This window comes from Rhipicephalus sanguineus, chromosome 7, assembly GCF_013339695.2.
Source record: "Rhipicephalus sanguineus isolate Rsan-2018 chromosome 7, BIME_Rsan_1.4, whole genome shotgun sequence".
Classification (NCBI taxonomy): Eukaryota; Metazoa; Arthropoda; class Arachnida; order Ixodida; family Ixodidae; genus Rhipicephalus; species Rhipicephalus sanguineus.
This window is the reverse complement of record NC_051182.1, coordinates 137,747,221-137,770,255: the sequence shown is the minus strand read 5'-3', so window position 1 is coordinate 137,770,255 and position 23,035 is coordinate 137,747,221. Positions and strand designations below refer to the sequence as shown.

At 47.5% G+C, this 23,035-nt stretch overlaps 2 protein-coding genes across 2 annotated transcripts; both read left to right on the top strand.

Annotated features, from left to right (window-relative positions):
- Positions 1 to 3,283: 3,283 nt before the first annotated feature.
- Positions 3,284 to 13,512, top strand: LOC125756149 (mucin-19-like). Its single transcript, XM_037666979.2, has 6 exons — positions 3,284 to 4,167; positions 5,970 to 6,496; positions 7,384 to 7,491; positions 8,218 to 8,337; positions 9,430 to 9,573; positions 13,226 to 13,512. The coding sequence occupies exons 1-6, from the start codon at positions 3,306 to 3,308 to the stop codon at positions 13,466 to 13,468; spliced, it is 2,004 nt and encodes a 667-aa protein (XP_037522907.2). The 5' UTR covers positions 3,284 to 3,305; the 3' UTR covers positions 13,469 to 13,512.
- A 139-nt stretch (positions 13,513 to 13,651) lies between these two features.
- On the top strand, positions 13,652 to 21,861 carry LOC119400058 (uncharacterized). The gene is made up of 6 exons (XM_049417523.1): positions 13,652 to 13,669; positions 15,034 to 15,203; positions 16,167 to 16,503; positions 17,413 to 17,739; positions 20,719 to 20,934; positions 21,492 to 21,861. The coding sequence occupies exons 1-6, from the start codon at positions 13,652 to 13,654 to the stop codon at positions 21,684 to 21,686; spliced, it is 1,263 nt and encodes a 420-aa protein (XP_049273480.1). The 3' UTR covers positions 21,687 to 21,861.
- Positions 21,862 to 23,035: the final 1,174 nt, after the last annotated feature.

Sequence of the window (23,035 nt, the reverse complement as noted above, 5' to 3'; positions counted from 1 at the left end):
AGTGCATTCATAACAAGCCTGAGGAGTTTAAAGGCGTCTAATCTTGTCGTAAAGTTACGTGCTTTGAACGAAAGACAGGAAATTTTTTTCGAGGGGCTCATTTATACGTTTGACGCAACTAAATGAATCGAACACACAATTAGGCCAGGTAAAGCATCGAGGACGTTAATCGTTTGGTAGTTTAGCGTTACGTTTTTAGCTATAGTGTGCTCATTTTGACGTAAATTGAAATGAATTGAAGTCCACGAAAAATCACCCGTTCCCTCGGCGGTACACGAACCCACGACAACGGAATCACGCATCCGATGCGCTCCCGATTGAGCCACGACGGAAGGCACTTCGCCGTCCACTTCGTTGGGTATTTCAATGAAGTGGACGGGGAAGCGTCTTACATCGTAGCTCAATTGAGAGAATCTGATTCGTACTTCGATGGTTGTGGGTTCGGATCCCACCAACGAAATGCGTGATTTTTCCCTACTTCACTTCAATTTACGTCAGAGTTAGTACACTACAGTTAAACACATAATTAACATCCTCTATACTTTCCCTGGCCTAAATATCTGTTCGATTCATTTGCATGCGTGCCTTTGTGTTACTGGCTTCGGATCGAAGGTTGGGTACATTGGCAAAGTTTATTCCGGACTGTGTCATTAATACGAAGTCGGAGATGTATAATTTTTGACGTAGCAATTCAGGGAAAGATGGAAGCTGTCATTAATACGAAGTCGGAGATGTATAATTTTTGACGTAGCAGTTCAGGGAGAGATTGAAGCTGGATGAGATGAAATAATTCTTGAGAGCGGGGTGTCGGTGGAGCCAAGTGACGTTTCGGCAAGCGGCCTTGTAGGTCTCAAGGCTGGCGCGAGAAAGACGAGGCAGCTTTCCGAAACGTCGGCTCCAGCGACAAGGATTTTGTCACCTCTCTGACGCGGTGGCACATCTGGATGTTTATCTTTGTTTTAAGGGATTTAGGTCAAAGCCTGAACATAGGGTTAAACTTGTTTTGTAGATTAGCCGATCAATACACAGCTGAAATTATATTGCAATCGAGAGATTAACAACAGACGTTTCTCGTATTTCGTAACTAAAGTAGCACGAGAAATCTTTGAATAGGAAATGTCACGGGAGTCACAGTTGCCACTTGTCTACGTGAGGGGCTCTGACGAAGACGAGCCCTCTCGTCTAACCATTGACTGCAGCGACATCACCTGGTCAGCGATTTCTCACCTATCTCTATATAATGTAACTCTGGTTATATATCGGAGCACACACGTTTTTCGCGTTGTATTTTACACAGCAGTTTAGGATTAGGATACACAATAATACGGGACGTGCGAGATTCTTCAAAGGGTGTGCTAACTCGCTACTGAACAGCAAAGAAATGATCAATCCGTGCTTTTTTCTCATTTGCACCGCGCATGCGCTCTTCCCCTCGTGGTAAAGACGCGAAACGCCTCTCGATCTCGGATGCTTTCGTTCTGGCGATACCAGTTTACCCGGCCCCTACCAAAACGCAACCACTACGGCAGAGGGAAGCACAGGAAAACGAAAAAAAGGCAGATTGCCCCATCTTCTTGAAAGAAATATCAGTGTTTCACGGTCCGTTTCTTCTTCCTCGTTCTTGTCTAGACCACTCCCCCACCGCTGCTCCGTACCCGCATTAGAAAGGTACAAGTACTTCAACGAGACAGGGAAGGACCATGAACCCGCGCCACCGCAGAAAAAAGCACATCGACGAAAGTTCTCGCAGCTCCGATCTGTTCAGCAGCGCTTCAGAAGGCGATGGCTACGCCGAGACTAGGTCTGCCAGGTGAGCTCGTTGCGACGTGCCTCAGAGGTGACGTGACGGTGTCGGCGCGCGCTAGCCAGACCCGGCATTGTCACGTGCGACGAGTCCGCGTAACGAATGATGTAGTTGGTTTCTTGAGATTGCATTTTGGTTTACTGAAAGGTTCTTGCTGTGTTTCTTACCTTTTACATGTTGTCGTGGGCAGTTTGAGCGGGAACACGCGAGCGCGTGGCAAATTGCCTCAAACCCACGATGGGCAATTGACTCCGGCTGCTATCGGACACAAAGTGGAAAGTGTGCCGCAGTCTCGCTAACTGTTGGCATTCCCGTCTCGCTAGTGCTGAAACAAAATAGCAGCTGCTTGCGTATAACGGGCCGCTCGCGAGTATAAGGCGGGTAGGCCTAGCAGAGCACGCCAGCGTCGTGTAGCTCCGCGAAAATACCGATTTTTCCATTCGCTTGTTTGTGTGCGCGTGAGAAATAAAATCAAAATAGATCAAAATTTGATTTAAAGAACTATACTGCTCTTTGCTGCGCGTTAAGGCTATAGCAGGCGCTACAGTATCAAGCGGTTACTATTGTCATATCTGCCGAGCGTCGTTAAAGCAGGCGCGTGGTGGGAGTGATAACAGTTCGCAGATAAACGTCACTGCATTTTTTTATGGCGCCATCCAAGCATCGGTCGAATTGGGGGTTGAGGCTATTCAGCATGCGCTCGCGTGTCCTACTAATAATGCTGAGTACAGCCGTGAGCACGCTTAGCGTAAACATGCGAGCGCCTGCCACACTGCGCTGTCAGCGACGCCTACATACACGAGCGCGAGGCTCGGAACATGCGCAGTACGTTAGCTGCGAGACGCTTTCACCATCGTGCGCACCCCGTCATCTGATCGCTTCTTTGTCGAAGGCGCTCATGCAGCGATGACGCGATACGCACTATGGTAAGATAACCACACCGTAAGCGAACTGCGCATGTGCGATGCCACGGTTGACAAAATGGCAAGTGTTGTTTTGCTGTATTTACAAGTTCAATGTGCATACGTATTGCTCAGGTCTTGCTGCTGATCTGGTTGGTTCATTACTTGAGGATGATAAGTATGGCGCTAAAAGGACGGCGATGAAAAAAGGCGTGCGCTTTTGTCGATTCGCGTCTCCTCTTCGTCCCCATCCCTTTAGCGCCATACTTATATTCCTCAAATTCGTTTTCCTGTAATTGCTTCGTTACAGCATTCGCAGAGACGCTGACGTGCGGGAGACTGCGCGCGCGCTGATGTCCCGTTCGGCGGACGTCACACGTCGCGGCATCAGCGTCGCTAAAGGCTCGTCCGTCGGCACCAACACGGGAAGACCACTCGCTCGACAAAGGAGGAGTCCGGCTGGTAGCCGACCATCGGACAGAGTGCCAGTCGCCGCCATCACTGCTCGCGCACGTGACCCCATCTCCGCCGTGCCGCCTGCGAACCGACGACACACGTCCCGACACGCGTCTTTCAGGCATAGCTCGGAGCATGACGCCATGCCTAGAGTCGACCTGAAGCGGGCTCGCGGTACGTCCACGATTCCTGGGGCCGGTACGGCTGGACCAAGCGCTTCTATAAAGACCAAGGCGTCATCCGTCTTGTCGTCGCCTCAGAAAGCAACAACCGGGATCGCAGACCCTCAGCCACGACCGTCCCAGAGTGTCCGTTTCTCCAGAATAGACAAGAGGACGTCCAAGAGCAAGGAAATCGGGATCAGAGTCCCATCGAGGACCGCCGTCCCTACGTCGACCAGGAGCTTCATTCCCTGGGACCACGAGTCGCCGGACGATAGTTCCTCGTCCAGCACTTCGGACACTTCCGAGCTCGAAGTGAGGAAAACCAGAACGCGCGCGAAAAGTCGAGGCAAGGGGTCCGCTAAACTGACGTCAAGAGCAGGAATCTCCGGGAGTCGAGGCGTCCACTCGATAAACGTCCGAAAAGCCTCGAGTAAGCGCAGTCCTCGGGAAACAGTCGGTCGGAAGCTCAAAGCCGTGGACCCCGCACGCTACCCGTCTCGGAAACGTTCTTCGAGTGACGACGCTAGCAGTTCGGGAAGCGTGTCTTCGACCGTTTCGTCCAGCGTCGGTTCTAGTTCCACCGAGGACAGTCGGGATGACGATGCAGTTGCGGTTAAGGATGTGATCCGAACGCCGAGTGCCGAGAAGCAGCAGACGACTACGGCTTCGCAGACTGAGGAGACGTTGGCGACGCGTCCGGTCTACATTTCCAGGGCGAGCCAGACGGATATCCTCAAGCCGGCAAAGCGTGCGGCCAGCCGACCGACCCCGTCGAGTCCGTCAGAGACCAGGCGGACGCACGTCGCGTCGTCTGTTCAGTCAGCGAAGACGGCCTTAAAAGGTGCGTACGAACGTCACCAAGTAACTATATAAACACACTTACCATAGAACGGTCCGCACATAGCCTCGTTTTGTGGTATTTGTTGTAGCCAGTCATTATGGCTGTTTGGTGCGTTCAAACGTCACATTTCATGGTTACTAAGGTGACCTCAGTACAAGGTGCGTACCAACGTCACCATAGTAACCATGAAAAAACAGTTACTATGCAACCATGTGCACATATCCTCCTTTTTTGGTATTCGTTGTTGCCATTGATTATGGCGGTTTAGTATACCGAATGAGATGTAAGATCTGGTTGATGTACTTCATGAGACTGAATGCTGAATGTGTTTGTGTGGAATTATTGCATGAAAAACAATCAAACGTATGAATGAAGCATGCAGGAGGAGGAAGAAAACAGTCGGACTACTTGACTTTCTTTTGGCCAGGTTTTCTAGGCACCCATACTTTTCATCATACGTGGGTAAATGTTCACCCATCGTTATGGTAGCAACAGACACGAGTCTTCTGATCTGTCATCTGCTGTTAATATCAATTCATAAAAACCAAATACAATGTAGTGCACCGTTAGCTGATGCGGGTGTCATTAAAACCTGATTGCACTGATCACTTATATTGCAACGGCGGCTTGGAAATATTCACTTTATGGAAATGCTGATGTTTTATAAGCTCTTATTTCTCACATATATCTCCTCCTTTAACTGATAACGCATCTTGCACGGTAACTTCATGGAAACAGCCTCACGAAACGTGGGAGTACTAGAACATATCGCAGCCACGATAGCCTTAATGCACCAGATCCGCTTATAGCAATCCGCTATTCATTGTGACAAAACTCAGCCGAAACGTGTGTGCCAGAGCCGAGAGATATCACTGCCGAGCAGCGCGTTATAAGTCCAGCTGTCGCACTTGTGTTTGTCTAGATATCCTGACACGATCAATGTGACGGCCACGATAACAAAATGTTCAAACCTTCGGTATATAATAAACATGCGAGGCTTGACATATTTGGTGCGATCAGTTTGTCTGACACCGACCACCTGTGGTTTCACTTACACGACATCCCGTAAGACCAATACCGAAATTTCCACAGGTGTCTGCAGGCGACAATATTTCTGGCAACATGCAACAAGAACGTGGGTGACTTTTATGCCATCAACGCTGTCGTCCTGTTTAACTCGTACGTGTATGCCGACTTGTGCGGCGTTGCAGTCGCACGAAGTGTCGTGAAAGTAGAGTATTCCTGAAAGTGATCTGATAGCATTGATCGAATCCCCAGGGTATCGGTTCATAAGTGCCTGAACTGCAGTTGCAGCAATATGAAACAAACAGACAGTGAAGCCAATAAGGAAGGTATAGTGACATCATTTGTAGTCTTTACTACAGTTAACGACTAGAAATATTGTACCGTGTGCCTTCCTTCGCTTCATTGTGTATTGGTTTCATTAGGTTAAGTCTAATAAGGATACCCGCCGCAATGGTCTAGTGGTTATAGTGCTCGACTGCTGACCCGAAGGCCGCGTGATCGAATCACGGCCGCGGCGGCTGCATTTTTATGAAGGCGAAATTTTAGAGGGCCGTGTGCTTAGATTTAGGTGCTCCTTAAAGAACCCTAGGTGATCGAAATATCCGGAAACTTCCGCTACGGCGTCCTTCATAATCGTATCGTGGTATTGGGACGTAAGACCCTATAAATTATTATTAGTCTAATAACGAAATGAGCCTTTGATCCATTCCTTTTCTTTCGAAGTGCATGTGCGCATTTTGCACGTGCTGACACTGGTTTGATCACCACAATTGCAGCCACTCGTGGAATCACCAGGAGGGACACTTCGGGAAAGGTGTCGTCTCTCCCCACTTCTTCAGCAGAGGTCGTCCGGGGTCGCGATCTGCTGGACACTGCTCCGATTAGCACATCGACGCCTTCCATAGAACGAGTGTCCAGCGCCGAACCTTCAACCACCGGCGCTTCTGGTATAGTGCACAGGTCGACGGGTCTCGCGGACCAACCCAGTGGTGCTGGCGTCACGGACAGTTCCCAACACGTCGCAGCGCCAAGCAGCTCTGCCTCTCCAGTGATCTCAGGTCGACGACTATTCGCGGAGAAGGTGGCTGACATCCTTGAAAGACTGTTGCCTCAAGAACAGGCTTTTGCGGCACTTCCAATAGCGACCGTTCCTGGCGATCGGAGAGAGGCTGCTGTGAGCGAGACAGCGACGCCGGACTCTGTTGCCGTAACAAGCAACGTAGGCCTAGATGGAAGCAGCGACGTCGTTGGAGGAGCTCCTGATGAACATCGCGGCCGCCAGAATGATAGCGTTACGCCACAGGTGAGTCTTGAATGTTAAAAGCTCGAGCCATGCTGCATAAACACATCCTTAAATTGGCCAAAAAATGAATTTGGGAAGCAAATTTTATATCGGGTATAGCCTCAAAACCGACTCCTCGGAAATTACGAAAAAAATTTGAAGGTGTCTGGGACTTTGGCGTTTGTCGATCCTGCCAGGCTATAAAGAATGTTACGCAAGCGAAACAGCTATGAACCTCAATGACGTAGCTTAGTTATATTACAGATAATGTATATGTCTTACGCATAAACACAACGGCATTGCATGGCTTCGTTGCTGGTGTGTGACTGTCTGCATGTCGCCATAAACATTGCACCGTCATGTTTACGTCAGTGCTCCCTGATCACGTCCTAACATGGTATTCTGGGAAAAGTTAAGCGCTGTTATAGGGATGCACATAAGTTAGCTTAGTATAAGTTTCAGAATCGGGTCGAAAGAAGTTTATTTCTAGGCAATTCGGGATCTCCCAGGCCGCCTGGGTCCCCGCATGACCCCACCGCTCACAAACGTTCATGTCTAGTAAGTCCATGATGCTGGCAGCCCGGCTTGCGGCGATGATCTGCTTTGTCCGGTCCGTGGAACGTAGCGAAGTCTCCAAGTCCTCGCAGAGTGCTCCGTCAGTCGCGTTAAAGTTGCTGTTGCTTGTGTACCCTTTCTTGTTCACTCAGGGACGAAAAAGCAAGATGTCCCGATAGTGCGGCCGCAATACTGGCTGTGCTGGGTTACTTCAGTACCATACCATGTCCATCTTTGCCTAGCTTCGCATCACTTCGCATTTCATCTCGGAGGCTTCCCCTCAGCTCCGCTGTACATTACCCTTTACAAAGTCAAGTCAGTTGAGGCCACGCATAATTTTTCTCTGGTGTCAGCTGGCCGAGCCTGCTGGGTACATGGAACCGCTGTCTGATGTGCAACTGGAGAAGCAAGGTGGTACGCAGGGGTCAACGGTGCCACAATGTCAAGGCTCCCTCACTGAAGTAAGTGGTGTACTACTACGCTTAGCATGAAAGCCTTGGCAAAACTATTGCATCAATTTCCAGTTTTAAGCATAACTGTGAGGGTGAACAGGAATGTCAAGCCACCTGTGCCATGAGCTTGCGTAAGGCATGTGCAGGGTCCTACAGCAAAAGGCCGAAAACAATATAGCAGACGTACTTTCAATCCTTTATAGACCGATTTTGTTCTATTCGTTGAATTGAGGTATTTCTCACTGAGCGTCGTAATTTACTGACCATGCTAAGTTAGTCGCGAACTATGCGTCCTTCTCCACAGGTAATTGCGGTGCCGGGAATGACTTGCTGAAAGACGAAGCTGAAAGACGATGTTACGGCACATTCAAGCACAAATTGACCTCAATGTGCAATCGCCTACAGTGTCACCGGCATAAAGCGACTTCGCAGAAAAAAAACATCGCAAGAAAGGTTGCGAACTACACCGATAAAGGGGAATTGTTCTGGGGAAGATAAAAGAAAATTTTAATTCTCTATGAAGCCCATGCGACGAGGAAAATAGTAGTTACCAGAGTGAAAAATGACCGGTGACTGCAACTAAAACGCAAATATGGCTGCTTGTACGTACGTATGTATGTATGTATGTATGTATGTATGTATGTATGTATGTATGTATGTATGTATGTATGTATGTATGTATGTATGTATGTATGTATGTATGATTCTCGCTGACGCTTTTTTGTTCTTGAAAAGGTGGTCCACTTGACTCCAGGCGACGACCGAGTATGTGACACAGAGCTCGCCACCAAGGCTGAACCTGTGACAACAGTGGCGAGCGAACTGGAGCCGTCTTCGAGCTATCTCGGCGTAGGCGTGAGTGTTCTTTACTGTCATAAATGTCACTTTTTAGAGCGAAAGCTCTACTGCACTGTCTCGCAAGGTCATTCATCGCGTCGCGATGACCTTGAGCCAACGGAACGCTGGTGTGGCAAGCGTGACGTCACGCCACGTGATCCGCTGCAGAGAGGCGTCGCAGCTGCTGTACCACGGGACCAGGCGACGTGCATAGCCTTTGCGAAACCAAGGCAAGCATGCCTTTACTTCGTGATAACTGGGTTTACAAGACTTAAATCTCAGCCAATTTTTTTTGTGTCTGCGTTCTTAATATTCTTATGTAAGCTCCCTTCATATGGTAGCAACTATGACGCGGCGCTTGCCCCTGGAAGGCGTGAAAGCCTTTTAGCGCCCAAACACACTTAAACATGAAGGAACATTTCAAGAACTTATTTATTTTCAGCCAATACGCTCATACAATAAAATTGTATCAGAGATGAAGCCTAATTAGCTGGTTTGTTAAACTCTCTGCAGGACGATACCTTATTCCAGTATAGCAAAATACAACTACTGTCCTTTGCCTTTAGGAATCAGACTTAGTGTAGCATACACAATACACTGAGCATAACCGGGGTTGATAAATTTCTTAAGACGACACGGCTACAGTATCCGCGAAGAAAACAAATTTCAACAATCACACATAATTTGCCCGCTTTTCTCGTTCTCATTTTCTCTTGGAAATCCATACGCTGATTAGACCATAAATTCTTAATATCGTATGTTCAGAGCCTTATTGATGGTGCCATCATCGAATACTACATTACGAACAACGTCTTTTCAGTGAGTTCTGAAGTCTTGACTTTACCTATAAGGTGATGTCATTGCGCCCTTACCCTTTTCACAGTGTTGTCTTGAAAAGCAGGTAAATAATGTAGTGGCCGAGGTGATAACGATGGCAGTGATGCAACGAACATCTGAACCTTATAGTGTATATAAGAGACGATATCTACGGTACCATGAATTCTAATTTAAGCGTTGCATTCACGCATGTAGGGAACGCGCTATGTCACTGTGTGAACTGTTACGTAACTGGATTATATCTTCTCATTTTTCTTTGTTGCATCGCCACAGGTTGTGATCCCACCATCAATGCCGACTGAAGATAGCGTGAAGATGCAGTCCTCAGCGCCGCCCACCGAAGATACGAAGGGTCGTACAGTAGCACCGGAGTCTCGTCCTCCGCCGGAGTGGTCGGTCGCTCCCGAGCCAAGACGGGTATGCTGCCGACAGGAATTCCGTTTATAGCATCTTCCTGATGGACATCTAACGCTGGTACAACGTTGTCCTAATATTTTATCGCGATAGCATTTATGATATGGGCACTCGAGGTGTAATTGTAATACTTCCCTCCAATAACAGATTGGAGGGAAGTATTTCTTCTTGAAGACAGCAATAAGTGCTATGACTTATTCATAAAAATTTTCAAAAAACATTATTCAGAGTCGTTCCCATCACGCACATATCGTAAGCAAAAAAGGGTGCGCAAACCGTGGATCACACATGAGTACATCAAGCTTATTAAGCATAAGAATAGGCTTTTTGACAACTTTCTTAAGTCTCGTAACATGGACGAATTAAAAGAGTTTAAGAAATTTCGGAATAAGTTGAATAAAGATATCAAAAAATCAAAAAACGAATATTATAAGCGTGTATTTGACAACGATTGCTTGCGTAGTGGTAACAAAGTGTGGAGGAAAATAAACGAGTTACTAAACCAGAATACTAAAGATTATACGATTGACAACCTAGTCATAAACGACAAAACGATTGGCGGGACCGAACTCGCCAACCTTTTCAACAATTTCTTTGTTGAAATTGGAAGTAGCACCTACTGTCACGAAGCTACTAATCGTATCCCGAGACTATCCCACACAATGTACTTGCAGCCAACATCTGTCGCTGAAGTAACAATGCTGTATCAGAAACTTAGGAACAGCCGTAGCCGAGATGTGGATGATTTAGAAATAAAACCAATCAAATACGTTATAGACTTAATTGCACCAGTGCTTACACATATATATAACGTCTCTATCTCTACTGGGATTTTTCCAGACAACATGCAGGTGGCTAGAGTTTCAGTGATTTACAAGAATGGAGACAAAAATAGCTTAAGCAACTATCGTCCTGTGTCAATATTACCTATCTTTTCAAAGGGACTCGAAAAAGTAATAAACTGTCGTATTGCGAAATTTACTACAAAATACAACCTATTAACAGATCACCAATTCGGCTTCAGAAAGGGACGTTGCACTGAGACAGCACTTCTAGTTCAAAAAGAGGAAATATTATACAATTTTGAAAATAAGGTCATGACACTGGGTGTATTTCTAGATTTTAGTAAAGCTTTCGATAGGGTAAACCACTCAATTTTATTTGAAAAGTTAGAACATTATGGGTTACGTGGGACAGTATTACAACTTGTTAAATCTTATTTGAAAATGCGCTACCAATACGTTGAACTAAATAAATGTAAATCAAACCTTCGGCCTATTGAATTTGGGGTTCCTCAGGGTAGCATACTAGGACCGATTCTCTTCCTTTTCTATATTAATGATATTGTGAGAATTTATGAGGATTGTAAATATATTATATATGCCGACGATTGCTCGGTACTTCTTGAAGGAAGAGACTTGGAGACGATAAAACGAAAGGGTGACACATTCTGTCATAACTTACAGGCCTGGTGCAAGTTCAATAGGCTTACTTTAAACGAATCGAAAACTAAATGTGTGTTGTTCCGTGCCCCGGGAATTTTAAGAAACATCGACGATTATATAATTCTCGGGCCACTTCAAATCAAAGTAGAGAAACATATTAAGATTCTCGGCGTAATTTTTTCCGAAAATATGTCCTGGAATGAACATGTGAAAACCTTATTGCCAAAATTAAGCAGAGTAGCCGGTGTATTAAGCCGGAACCGTCACACTTTTCCTGTTAGCATTAAAAGAATGTTATATTTCGCGCTCTTCAACTCTCACTTATATTATTGCACACTAATATGGGGAAACACAACATTATCAAACTTACAGCAAATATTCATGGCCCAGAAAAAAGCGCTTCGTTCAATAGAAAACGCCTCGTTTCTAGAACACACAGAACCTCTATTCCACAAACATAAAATTATGAAGATTCACAACATATACAAACATAAACTACTGAGAACATACAAAAATGCCACATTAGGAAGAACAGAGCTATTCGAAGCAATAGCAAATCTCCGAGCAAATACAATTTCCTATCCTTTCAGGTATCACCCACCATACCACGTTCCTTTCTCGCGTACCCATTATGGATAAGAAAAACTTGATTACGTACTCGCAACCACACTAAATGAACTAGAACAAAGAAATGTTGATGTTCTTAACTGTACTAAAAAAACCTTACTAGATCTGTTTATATAAATGTGTTGGAACTACTCATGTTCGTATATTTACAGCAGCCGGTTTTACTAAAGTGATTGCACATTAAAACATACATTGGTGTTTTTGTTTTTTTTTTCAGTTCAACAACGTAGATTAGGTAACTGCTTTTGGTAGTAGCATTTGTATATACTGCGGCTACATAGACTTGCTTAGATGTTTCGTCCTGTCACTGCTGCTGTACGGGTGACCAGAGCTTAGTCAAGCTGCGCAAGCGCAGCTTTTTTCTCTGGTCCCCTATTTTCGCAGTGACAATGCACTGTATTGTCTGAAGCGAAAATAAAATTTGATTTGATTGATTGATTGATTGATTGATTGAATTTTGCCTCCACCGTCATGTTCCGCATCAAGTCCAAATCGATAACATCGCCCGCCGTGTCGCATCTTCTATGTGCGAGTGAAAACTTGCGAAGGCTTCAGACGGTTGCGGCTCAAGCAGAGATGAAACGCGCCGGCCGGCGCCGTCGGGCGAATGGGAGCTAGCGACGGGAGGGAGTGGGGCAGCGTCACTCGGGCAGCAACTGCAAACTTTGATCGAAGGGGCGCGCTATCTCGACAAAGATCAACAGTCATCTCATAGCTTTTTACGTATTGTTCTCTCATCACTTGCTTCGCGCTGAGGCGATAGACAGCACGGAAGCCGCTTCGCTCACTGGAGCGGCCGTATTCAATTGCGCCAGCCATTTGTAGAGGTGAGCGAGATTGGACCCTAGTGGAGTTAGCTAGCCTTACTGCCTATAACATTCCAATTTTTTCCTGTCGCATTCATTGCTTCCCCCTAACTACGATGTTTTTTTATTATACAGCAGTAATAAACAATGGAACAATGGGGCCGGACTTTAATTAACAACCATGTGAAACCAGGATTGAGCTATTGAGGCGTCGGAAAACATTTTCGTGCGCATCAAAGAAACACACAGTTAGCAGAGCTATCGAGCTAGCTTGAAAAGTTTGAATACGTTGGCCCTCCATACGTGCTCATCGTGCTGCTTACAAAGGCGGTGAAAGCGTACGTCAAGCCCTTCGTAAGTCTACTTCGTCCATAACAAATCCCTCGATATCCCTCTATACACTGTCTGCGTAAAGGTACTTAATGGAATTTTAGTATGCCTCCTATGGACTTGTGACTCTGCAATTCTTGCCATGTGTTATTTACACGGTGTTCACCAGTCTTGTGCTTTCATACAGCAAGAAGGGCTTGGACTTATCAGTGATTGTTTTCACAGGCGCCCATGTGTTCTATAAAGGCGACAGCACAAGTCTTTAAGTATTTAGCCAGGCAGTCTACCACAGTAAAGGTCCACTGGAAGGATGTTGATTGTCTATAGATTGTCTGAATCAAAACGTCGGAGCTGTGTCCCTATGCTTATACCTAGTCACCGCTTGCTCACTAGGTTTTATTCAAAGCATGAGTGCACATCACAGTTTTCCTATATGCGGGCCTACAGGAGGCGCCCATGGAGTCGCCAATACCGGAAGTGACGAGGAGTCGCCTCTGGCAACCCTGGATCCTGTGCTCGGCCGCGGGCGCCATGATACTCTTGCCGCTGGCCTTCGTGCTGATACCCTTGATCAGCTCAGCTGCGGGTGGTACCAAGCGACACTCTGCCCCGCGTTCCTCCCAAAACGGCACGGAACCTGAAGGAAAAGTCGGGTCCGTTACGAGACAGGCAAGTGAAGGCAGCGGATAATGTTTGAGCCAAGTTTTATATAGGGAACGGGGGTGTGCAACTGGGAAGGTATTCTGTAACTACGTTAATGATACTGGCAAACAGTACACGGACGAGTTGAGACACACCAGCAACGCCAGTACAAAATTTTATTGTACAGAAAAATTCTTATACTACAGGAGGGGCCACTAGTGCCAAGGCGTCATGATGGGTAATCAGCCGGTATGTTTTTCAGAAACAGCAGCTAAACCACACGTGCACAGCACTCAAGTAAAATCTTGTACACCTCATGACTGTCCAAGAGATTACACGGACAGATTAGCTTTGAGAAATGCGAGTTCTTCATTCTCTAGCGTGAAAGAAGAGACACTTGCACAACAATCTTTGTTATTATCTATACAAAATTTCTCATTATCACTACTCTTCCGTGTCCTGTTTGCCATTGTCATGTTACATAGCTATAACCAAAACCCACAAGCCCAGCTGTCTATCTCATTATTAAGTACGTTACGTGTCCGTTATTTTCAGCCTGCGCCGATTGGATAGAGCCCGAGAATAGGTGAAGCCAATTGGGGCCGGTATGCCAGCTCTCCTGTTTGATCCAATCAGTGCGCTCCGATGGGGACGTTCGAATTAGAGGATTAATTTTAAAGGAGAGCCCCACTCAAGTTCTTTAATATGCGCTTAGTAGTAGCTTTGCCTTGCGGGATTTTATCTATATACGTGGTGACTGAAGCGCACGTTTTCTATGCCACTACAGCTCTGAATTCGCTGAGGTGCGTTGTTTAAAGAGCACGTTAAAGTTTAGGAACCACGAGATCGAAGCAAAATTTTGGAATGGACGGACATCCGCCCAAAACATGTCATAAGATACTGGTAAAAAAAATAAAACGACGAGGAGTAATAACATACCGAGTTCTCTACTTACGCAGGAATTAACGGAACAAGCCGCACAATTAAAGATCCGTAAAACGACATATTAGCGCCATCATGTGAGAAGCTTTCTCATTTCAGACCTATTTCATTTTTTTTCTCATATGCGTATCAATACTCGGTGTTCGACTCCGAATTCCTACACCTTAATTCACCGTGAAATTGTGTTACCAACTTACCCGTGTATTTGTGATGCGCGCATTGTCTGCATACTTAAGACGTTCGATTTGAATTGCGAAGCTGTTTAAGCTTTCCACTATTCGTTGTGGCCCGATCCAAACTGTGCGGGTATGCACCACAGAAAGCGGGTATGCGCCAAGCAGCTCCTAGCATAGCATAAGCACGCATAACATAGCATAGCGAGGAGGAGGGAAAGGGAAGTGAGGGAGAGGAGGAAGGAAAAGAGGATAGTAGAGAGTAAAGCACTGCATAGCCTTGCGTAGTATAGTTTAGATAGGGGATGGGAAATGAAAGTGAGGCTGAGGACGACTGCTGATGGGTGCGGCGGGGAAGGCCGCTAGCTTCGTTGTTTCCTCAGTCGTCGAACCACTAGTGCATAGATGCCCCAGTCTTTTTTCTCCTCGTTTCAATTGAGGCGATTTGAATCAGAAAGTCGCCGAAGCCTGGGTTCTCACCTCTCTCGCTCCACGTAGGAGCTGTACGTGGAAGACGCCGACGTTCCTATCTCTTGCAACGGCAGCGCATCCACGCAGCTGGACAACGTCTCTGCTGTGGCCGTCGCAGGAGCCTACGGTGCGCCGTACAAAGGCGACTCTGACCCGAGGCCCCAGTTTCGGCCCCTGCTCTGCGTCTTCGAGACGGAGTGAGTCATAGCGATTCTTCCGGTAACCAAGAAGAGACTCACACGGTCCCTGATGCATTCGTCTAGATGACTCGAAGGCGAAAGCCATCTGCTTTGTAGCTTTCTGCACCCAACGTGGTTTTGCACTCCATCCTAAATCGGATGCATTGGAGGCTTTCTTCGCCTCACGTGGTTTTGCAGTGTCCCCGGTATCGGCCCGCCTTTTCACAATTCGGCGATGTCATGCGATGACGTCACGATGGCGTCATCTGCTGACATCTTCACGCCTTGAGTTTCTGCATCACTGATGTTTACGCCGCCGCTGCCTGCGGTCAGTTTTCGCGTTTGATGGGGTATATAGGCCTTCGCCTTAATAAATGTGCTCGGATGTTCGTCGTAATACACCGCTGTTTGAAGTCAGATTTTTTACATTGCAGCATTCACAGTAGAGCGCGGCAAGCCATAAATGGAATAATATGGATAAGATTTTCTCTTGCGGATAACCTAGGGCCGGCTATTTAACTGCCAGACCCCAACCAGTTGCATGTATCAAGAATATTCGCAGAGCGACATGAACGAAATGATGTGCCCTTTGCAGAATTAGATGATTGAGCTTTCTTTCGAACGTACATCCGGCAACAAAGGTTTAGGGGCCGCGAGGTAAGCGCGGAATCTGAGCTCCCTCTTGTATCCGTGTGGAGAAACGCTAACTTGATGCCACTACCTGACCTAATCTAGTCCGGATAAAGTAACACCTTATATAAACACGGCCAGAGTGTTCACTTGTTTTTCTTGTGCGCGTTCACAACAGGCGTTGAGAGAGATTTAGGCGATCAAGTCCAGTTAGGACTTGAAGTATTCCTTAATGCGGGGGGCTATAGTCCTGGGGCATAGTTATGCCTGTAGTTGTTCTTCCGATCAACACAGTTAGTTTAAACCGCGTCCCAGAAGTTTTTGTGGCCGGCTGTGACCATACAATTGCAGGTTCTTCCATCCGAAGAGACCCTACACTCCGCTCCAGATTCCGACGCCCTTGTGTACGACCGTCGTGTTCTACAGCATGTCCCTGTATCGGTTCAGCGGGGCTGTCGACGGCGGCTTTCGAAGACCGCTCGACGCCGAGCTCTTCGAGAACATATCGGCCTCGAGACTGGAAGGGACACTGCTGCACAGGGGCAGGCGAATTCCCTTGTACGTCACCTTCGGTGGTCGCCGCAGCGACAGCGCCGACTATGTGCGAATGCTCCGGGACTCGACGTGGCGGAAGGCCTCGGTCGAAGGGATCGTGAACGACACCGGCTCGGAAAGGCCCAAGTATGACGTAAGCAAAGACCTCACTTGTCATTTTAGAGGGAAGCTGTCTTAGTCTACCCTGTGTCGTCACCCTTGTCGTCATCGTCGTCGTCGTCATCGTAGTAGTAGTAGTAGTAGTAGTAGTAGTAGTAGTAGTAGTAGTAGTAGTAGTAGTATTAGTATTAGTAGTAGTAGTAGTAGTAGTAGTAGTAGTAGTAGTAGTAGTAGTGATGAAAACGTGGAACACGGAGTGTCGCTGAAGCGAATGTTTCGACAAGCCAATCGTCTTCGAGGCTGCAACTTCAGTTGTCTTCTTGCCTTACTAGTGATCAGGCAGGTCAAGTGATTGGTCGCGTGAAGAGTTTTGGGTGATTGGGCGGGTGTAATGGGCCGCGGCCGCACTGGAACGCTATAGCGTAGCATTAGAGAGCGGCCTAAAATGAGTATATCGTCGCGCTGGGATCCGCATGGCATTGCCTAATGAACAAAGAAACAACGAAGGAATTCGGCCATCAAAGGCCACGTGGTTCCTGATTCAATCGCATAAGGCGACTCGAAGGCGAAAGTCATATCTCCTTTTTTTTTCTCAGTTTTTCTCACTATTCATCCTTGCCTCCCCCACTCCATGAAACTTTCACCTGACGTGTTGCTGGACTGCCTCCAGGATCGGCCCACCTTTGACCAAGCGACGAGTATCATAATGTGACGTCATGTTATTTGAAGTCTCGATGACATCACAAATTTTAGCGATCCGTGACGTCCTCAGAAAGCCATCGCTGATCACGCGGATTTCTGCATCGTTCGTGTTGTTGCCGGCGCCGACGGTCACTTCTCGCGCTTGATGAAACATCCAAGGCATTCGCATTTGAATCAAGTTCTCCCTACTGCTTGCGTGTTCGCTCATCCATTTCCGATTTCTCGTGGGTCTCTGACGCAGGGCGTCAACTTGGACTGGAACCACCCGGGAGACCAGTGCGACGTTCTCGAGCAGCCTCAGCTCTTTCACGTGCTCGTCGAGAGCCTCGTTGCGAATCGGGTGAAAGTGATGCTCACGGTACCTCCGCTGCCGCGGTACGTCGCCCTCTACGACCTCGATCCGCTGCTGGATGGCCTGGAGCACGTGGTCCTGACGACACACAAGCTCCGGCCCCGGAGGTCGTCGGTGGACTGCAGCGGCGGCAGGCTGTACGCTGCTCCCGCGTTCCGCGAGATACGCGACTCGTACAGCGCCGCGTACCGCAAGAAGTTCGCCTACAGCGTGTCGGTGAGAAGGAAAGCCATGGTGGAAACACTGTGCTTCTTTCATATACGAGAAGTTTTTTTTCTTGGCCGCAGAACAAGTGCGGTTTCTACTAATAAACGTCACAGCGCAAGTACGTTCGGTACCTAGAACACACAGCCCTGGACAAGCGCCAACTGTGCTCTCTGAGCTCCTCTATGCACCGTATCCAAGTTACGCTCTGCCATTTACCATTACGAACTCACGAGCCTAGCAAGAGGTTCTCCTAAGGGCGGTTTCTTAGCCAATTCCGCGTCAACGAAGTTTTTCCTTCTGTTTTTTCTTTATCATCCGATCGTGCACATTTTACCGACGTCATTTCCGGGCGTCATTTTCGTGGCGGAATGGCGTTAGTGAAGTCTTGGGGGACCCTGGCAAAGCAAAACTTTCTTATTAATTAAACTGCGAATTTCGGAGAATCGGCGATTTCCCAAGAGCAAACTCCGATAAACGCCGAATTTTGGCCAAAAGAATAAACTCCAAAAACACCCTTCGAATTTGAAGAAAAATAAACTCCGAGAACACGGAGCCCTAGCTATGCCGAAGGGGAGGCGCCAAACGAAATAACGATACAGCGACTAACAACGACGTGTTCTATACTAGATAAAAAAAACGCCAGGCCTGCGCTGAAACCGCAGCACAGTCACAGCGAAAGCTGGAAGAGCGGCGTTTCTAGAGCCCGTTAAGCTCTCCTGGGGCTACGATACAAGTACACTAGAAAGGTACCCACTACGCCATAAATCACAATTTTTGTGAAGTTGGGAAGCACCTACTAAGCCATTATTCGTCATTCTGCGGAGAAGCGAGGCACCAGCTACACGTCTGCAAGGCATTATGTGCACTTTGTTGAAGCGACGACTGATGACGATGAAGAATTATGGCTCAGCCCTTTGTAATGGGTTGGAATGTTTAAACGGCCCACCAATTATGTAACTTGCATTGGGTGACGCCCGGTCGCTATTTCCCTCTCCCGTCATGCTGTATAACATACGTTGACGTGGGAGAGAGACGGGGGGGGGCGAAGAACTTTACTGAGACCCCGAGGAAATGGATCATGCGCTTATGGGCTTCCTTGGCAACCAATACAAGTGCACTTGCGAGGAACCCACTACGCTAGAAATCAGTGTAATTTTACAGAGACCCCGGGGAAGTGGATCATGCGCTTATGGGCTTCCTTGGCAACCAATACAAGCGCACTTGCGAGGAACCCACTACGCTATAAATCATTGTAATTTTTGAGAAGTAGGGCAGCAGGCACTGTGCCATTTTTCGTCATTCTACGGAGAGCTTTGGTACCTGCTATACGCATGTAAGGCATTATGCGCACTTTGTTGATGCTGTGCCTGATGACGATCAAGAATCATGGCAGAGTCCTTTGTAATGGGTTGGAAGCATTCAACAACCTACTCGTTGCGCAATTCGCATTGTGTGACGCCTGGTTACAGAATTCGCGTTGTGCGACGCTTGGTGCTTATGTTACTCTTCTACCACGCTATATTGCATATGGTAATATGGTTCCTTCCCGACATGAAGCCTGTATAGGACCTTTTTGCAAAGCAGTTTCAAGCACCGGCATGGCTCAGAGGTTGAATGCTGGGCTCCCACGCAGAGGGCCCAGGTTCGAACCTCGTTCCATCCTGGAATTTTTTTTCTTATTTTGTTTTTTTTTTCTTATTTCGAGCGATACTGGTTACGGACACCGGCGGCGGCGGCGGCGGCGGACAACTACGGCGCCAAAAACGGCCGGTGAAATGATCTCATAACAGCTTTCGCTGTAAAAATCGGAGCCCTTACACTACCGTGGGATGGAAGCAAGGGGCAGCGGCTGCACGTTCGGCGGCAGCGGCTTCACGTCGTGGTCGCGCCAATTCGCGCTTCTGTGAGCGTTGGCGCTCCTTCATTTTCCGCTTTTTTTCCTCCGAGCGAACGACACGCGTCCGTACCATTGCGAGTCCAAAGGGCAATTGCTGATAAGAGCGCTATCTCGATGACTACGGCACGAGGCAAAGGGGCACCACGATTGGTTGGAAGTGCCGCCGCCGAGTATCGCGACACTCGGCGGCGACACTCGGTGGCGAGGGAGAACCTGAGGCGAAGGGCACCGAAAATTGTTGTTCTACGCGTATTTTGCCTAGGGACGAGATCTGCGAGAACCTAGTCATATGCAGGTTCGCTGTAAAGCATTTTATAGAGCTGTGGTCCTGGCACTTTGTGTCTCGCCTTCGCCTTCGTATCGATAGCGCTGTAAGATTTACGGTGTAAAGGAAAAATAGTGTTATGCCTCAAGTGTGCCCATTTGTGGAGTGTGGTGTGTGGTACAAGATAGGCAACAAGATAACGAGAGCTGGTCGTGCAGAGGGCGTGATGTACCACGAACCAATAATGCCTCAGTGGCTAATCTGTCGTGGAGGGTGTATTTCCCATAAGTTAACGGGCAGGTGGGCGCCCAAAAATGAACGTGGTCGTCAGAGGAGTTTCCTTAGCCAAGGCTACGTATCTGACGATGTTTGCTCACGTAGTTTTTAAGCGTAACTACAACGCTGACATCACGACACCAACGCCTTCGCCATTTTGGTCATAAAGCAGTACTGATATCCATTGCTATCCACTAAGGGGAAGTATAAATGAGCTCGTATGTAAAGATAACACATGCCACGTCGCCGAATATATCGCCCAGTATGTAGATTACATGTAGCTTTTTCTTAATTAAATTATGCACTCCTGATAAATTTTATTCTAACGTATGCTATGGCCTTCGCAGAGGCCTTGATTACGACGTACTTCCACACAGGTAACCATACGTCTGCGTTTTAGGATAAGTTTAGTAGCCGAACGATCCCTGCACCATAGTTGCTCCCACTAATCTGCACCTAGAAAAATTTTCTTATGGAAACGTGACATGTCGTCTGAGACTTCGTGTGTTTTCCGTATTGGAAGCCATGATCAGAACAAGCTTGCACGCAGGCAGGGGGCGACACCTTCGTCACGCGAACCGTGGCGCTCGGTGCGGCTGCGCAAGCTGTACCTCCCCCCACTTCTGGTCTCGTTCTGCGACCCAACAAGACGAGCTTCGAGAGCGTGTGCAACGTCAAGCCGCTGATCTCGAACCCCACCGAGAAGGAGTGCGTCGTGGCGATCATGCAGATCGAGAAGTCGCTGGACGGCGGCGTAGTTTACTACGTGAGTACTGCTGCTTCTTTATGGGATTTCCATCTCTTTTTGTCTAAATTATCGCGGCTAAATCATGCCTGTGTCCTCCTTTTTTCTGGTGCATGCAATCGGATATAAAGACAAAGCCATCGGGATTCGAATCTGTTAACTGAAGGAGGGCGGTTCTTAACGGCTTTATTAAAAAAAAGAAACAAGAAAAAATCCGAGGAGCTTACGGCCTGGCGGTTCGGGAACGAATATTAATGAAGATGAACAGCCTTGAACTTATTCTTCACTACTAAGATCATTAGAGCGAATGCTGGCACCGCTACCTTTAAGATATCGCGTGGAATAACAGACATCAGTAGCGTAGCCAAAAGTTTTTATGGGGAACGGGGGGGGGGGGGGGGCTTAACCATACTTTATGTTCGTGCGTGTGTTTGTATGTGTGCCTGCATACACGCACGTGCGAAATTGAAAAGTTTTGGGCCAGCAGCTGAGCGCCATAATCACTAGACCACCGTGGCGGGTGCACCTGATCTATGAAACGGAGAAAATTCACTAGTACTATTTACTGTTCATTACAGGTTGCCGCCTACGCTGGTCCGAAGCAGCTGCAGGAACGAATGCACCGCGCCTACGAGGACGACATGGGGGACGCTCCCGTCGCGGTGTATGACGCCTTCCTGGACGACTTCGCCGGTCTCTGTCCAGGAGACAGTCCCCGGATGTCGCCGCAGCTGGCGGCGATCGCCGAGAGCACGACCCGCCTGCTCCAATGAGCTCCACCTCTTGATGACATGCATAATACCTTGCCGACACCTGAATGGTTTCTTCAATGGGGACCTTGGCTTCTCCGCGTCGTCGTTATTCGTTGATACCTTATTCGTCCACTTGTGATTCGTCCATTCGTCATTAAGGCGTGGTGGTGAGCGTTCAGCTCGTAGTATAGTGTATCATGAGAGAAAGCTTTGACGTCCACATCTATACAGCGGGCTTCGGAATGGGCAATGCCAGTTGGGGACTTGGTGCTTGGCGTCCTGGGTCCGACAGCGGTATTCCAAGCGATAAAGTGTCGCAGGAATCGACGACTCTTCAACACAGTATTTTTTTTTTTCGCTCGTGTTTGCTGAAACAGTTACCGAAATGTTGCGAACCATGTCACTTTTGTCCTATCTCGGGAGGGTGACTCGCGTCTGGAAAGGAAAACTGTACCGAACAACTATGCCAGAGGCCATTACACAATTTTAAAGAAAGATTGTGGACCACTTACTTGATCTCATTCGCTGGTAGCTGCAAATAGTGCATTCATGAGGGAATGCCGTCCACATAACCTCAGCGGGCTTGCGAATAGGCAGCGGGTGCTTGTGTTTCAACGAGCACCAGTTCAGGCTTCACCTCACCTAAGCCAGTGATTCGAAGAAAACGTCATTTCTGTTTGCTTGTCATTGTATATGTTACAGCCGTTGTCGTACTGCCTTACATAAGGATTCGCGAGTGCTTTGCGATGTGTTTGAGTGTGAGTGAATAAATTTACTAAATGTTGAATTTCGCTTTTACAGCAACCGACGCTGCGTGACCGTGACGATGTCGTTTTCTTATGTTATGGTTGATGTTCTTCATATATTTATTGTTATCAGTGATGTTAATTCTGTTGTTGATTCGACGTGCCTCTCCCGAGTATCACCTTGGAGGAATACACTGCATCAAACAATTATTTATCAAGAGCTCTGAGATAACCGCGCAATTTCTTAGCTCCTTCAGATGTAGGAGTATTCTGAATACTAGAGGTTATATTTGATTCTGCGCAGTACATTTATAATTATCAGCTTGAAAGCCTCAGATGCAATGTAATTTTCTACGCTAGATCCTTTGGACAGCATATATTTGGGTGTGCGTTAGTTTGTAATCTAATATGCAGCAGACACCCATGGCGTGGGCGCCTTATCCGTACACGACGAGATAAAGCACGGTATGAGAATAGGCAGCGATTGAACACACGACAGTCGATATTACCTGCTAAACAGTGCAAGCAGGTGTTGCTGTAACGCTGGCGGCCGCAACATCATTTCTTGAAGCTGTGTGTTGTGTTATAATGTAGCATTTTCTCCGCCCCCTTTCTGCGACTTGT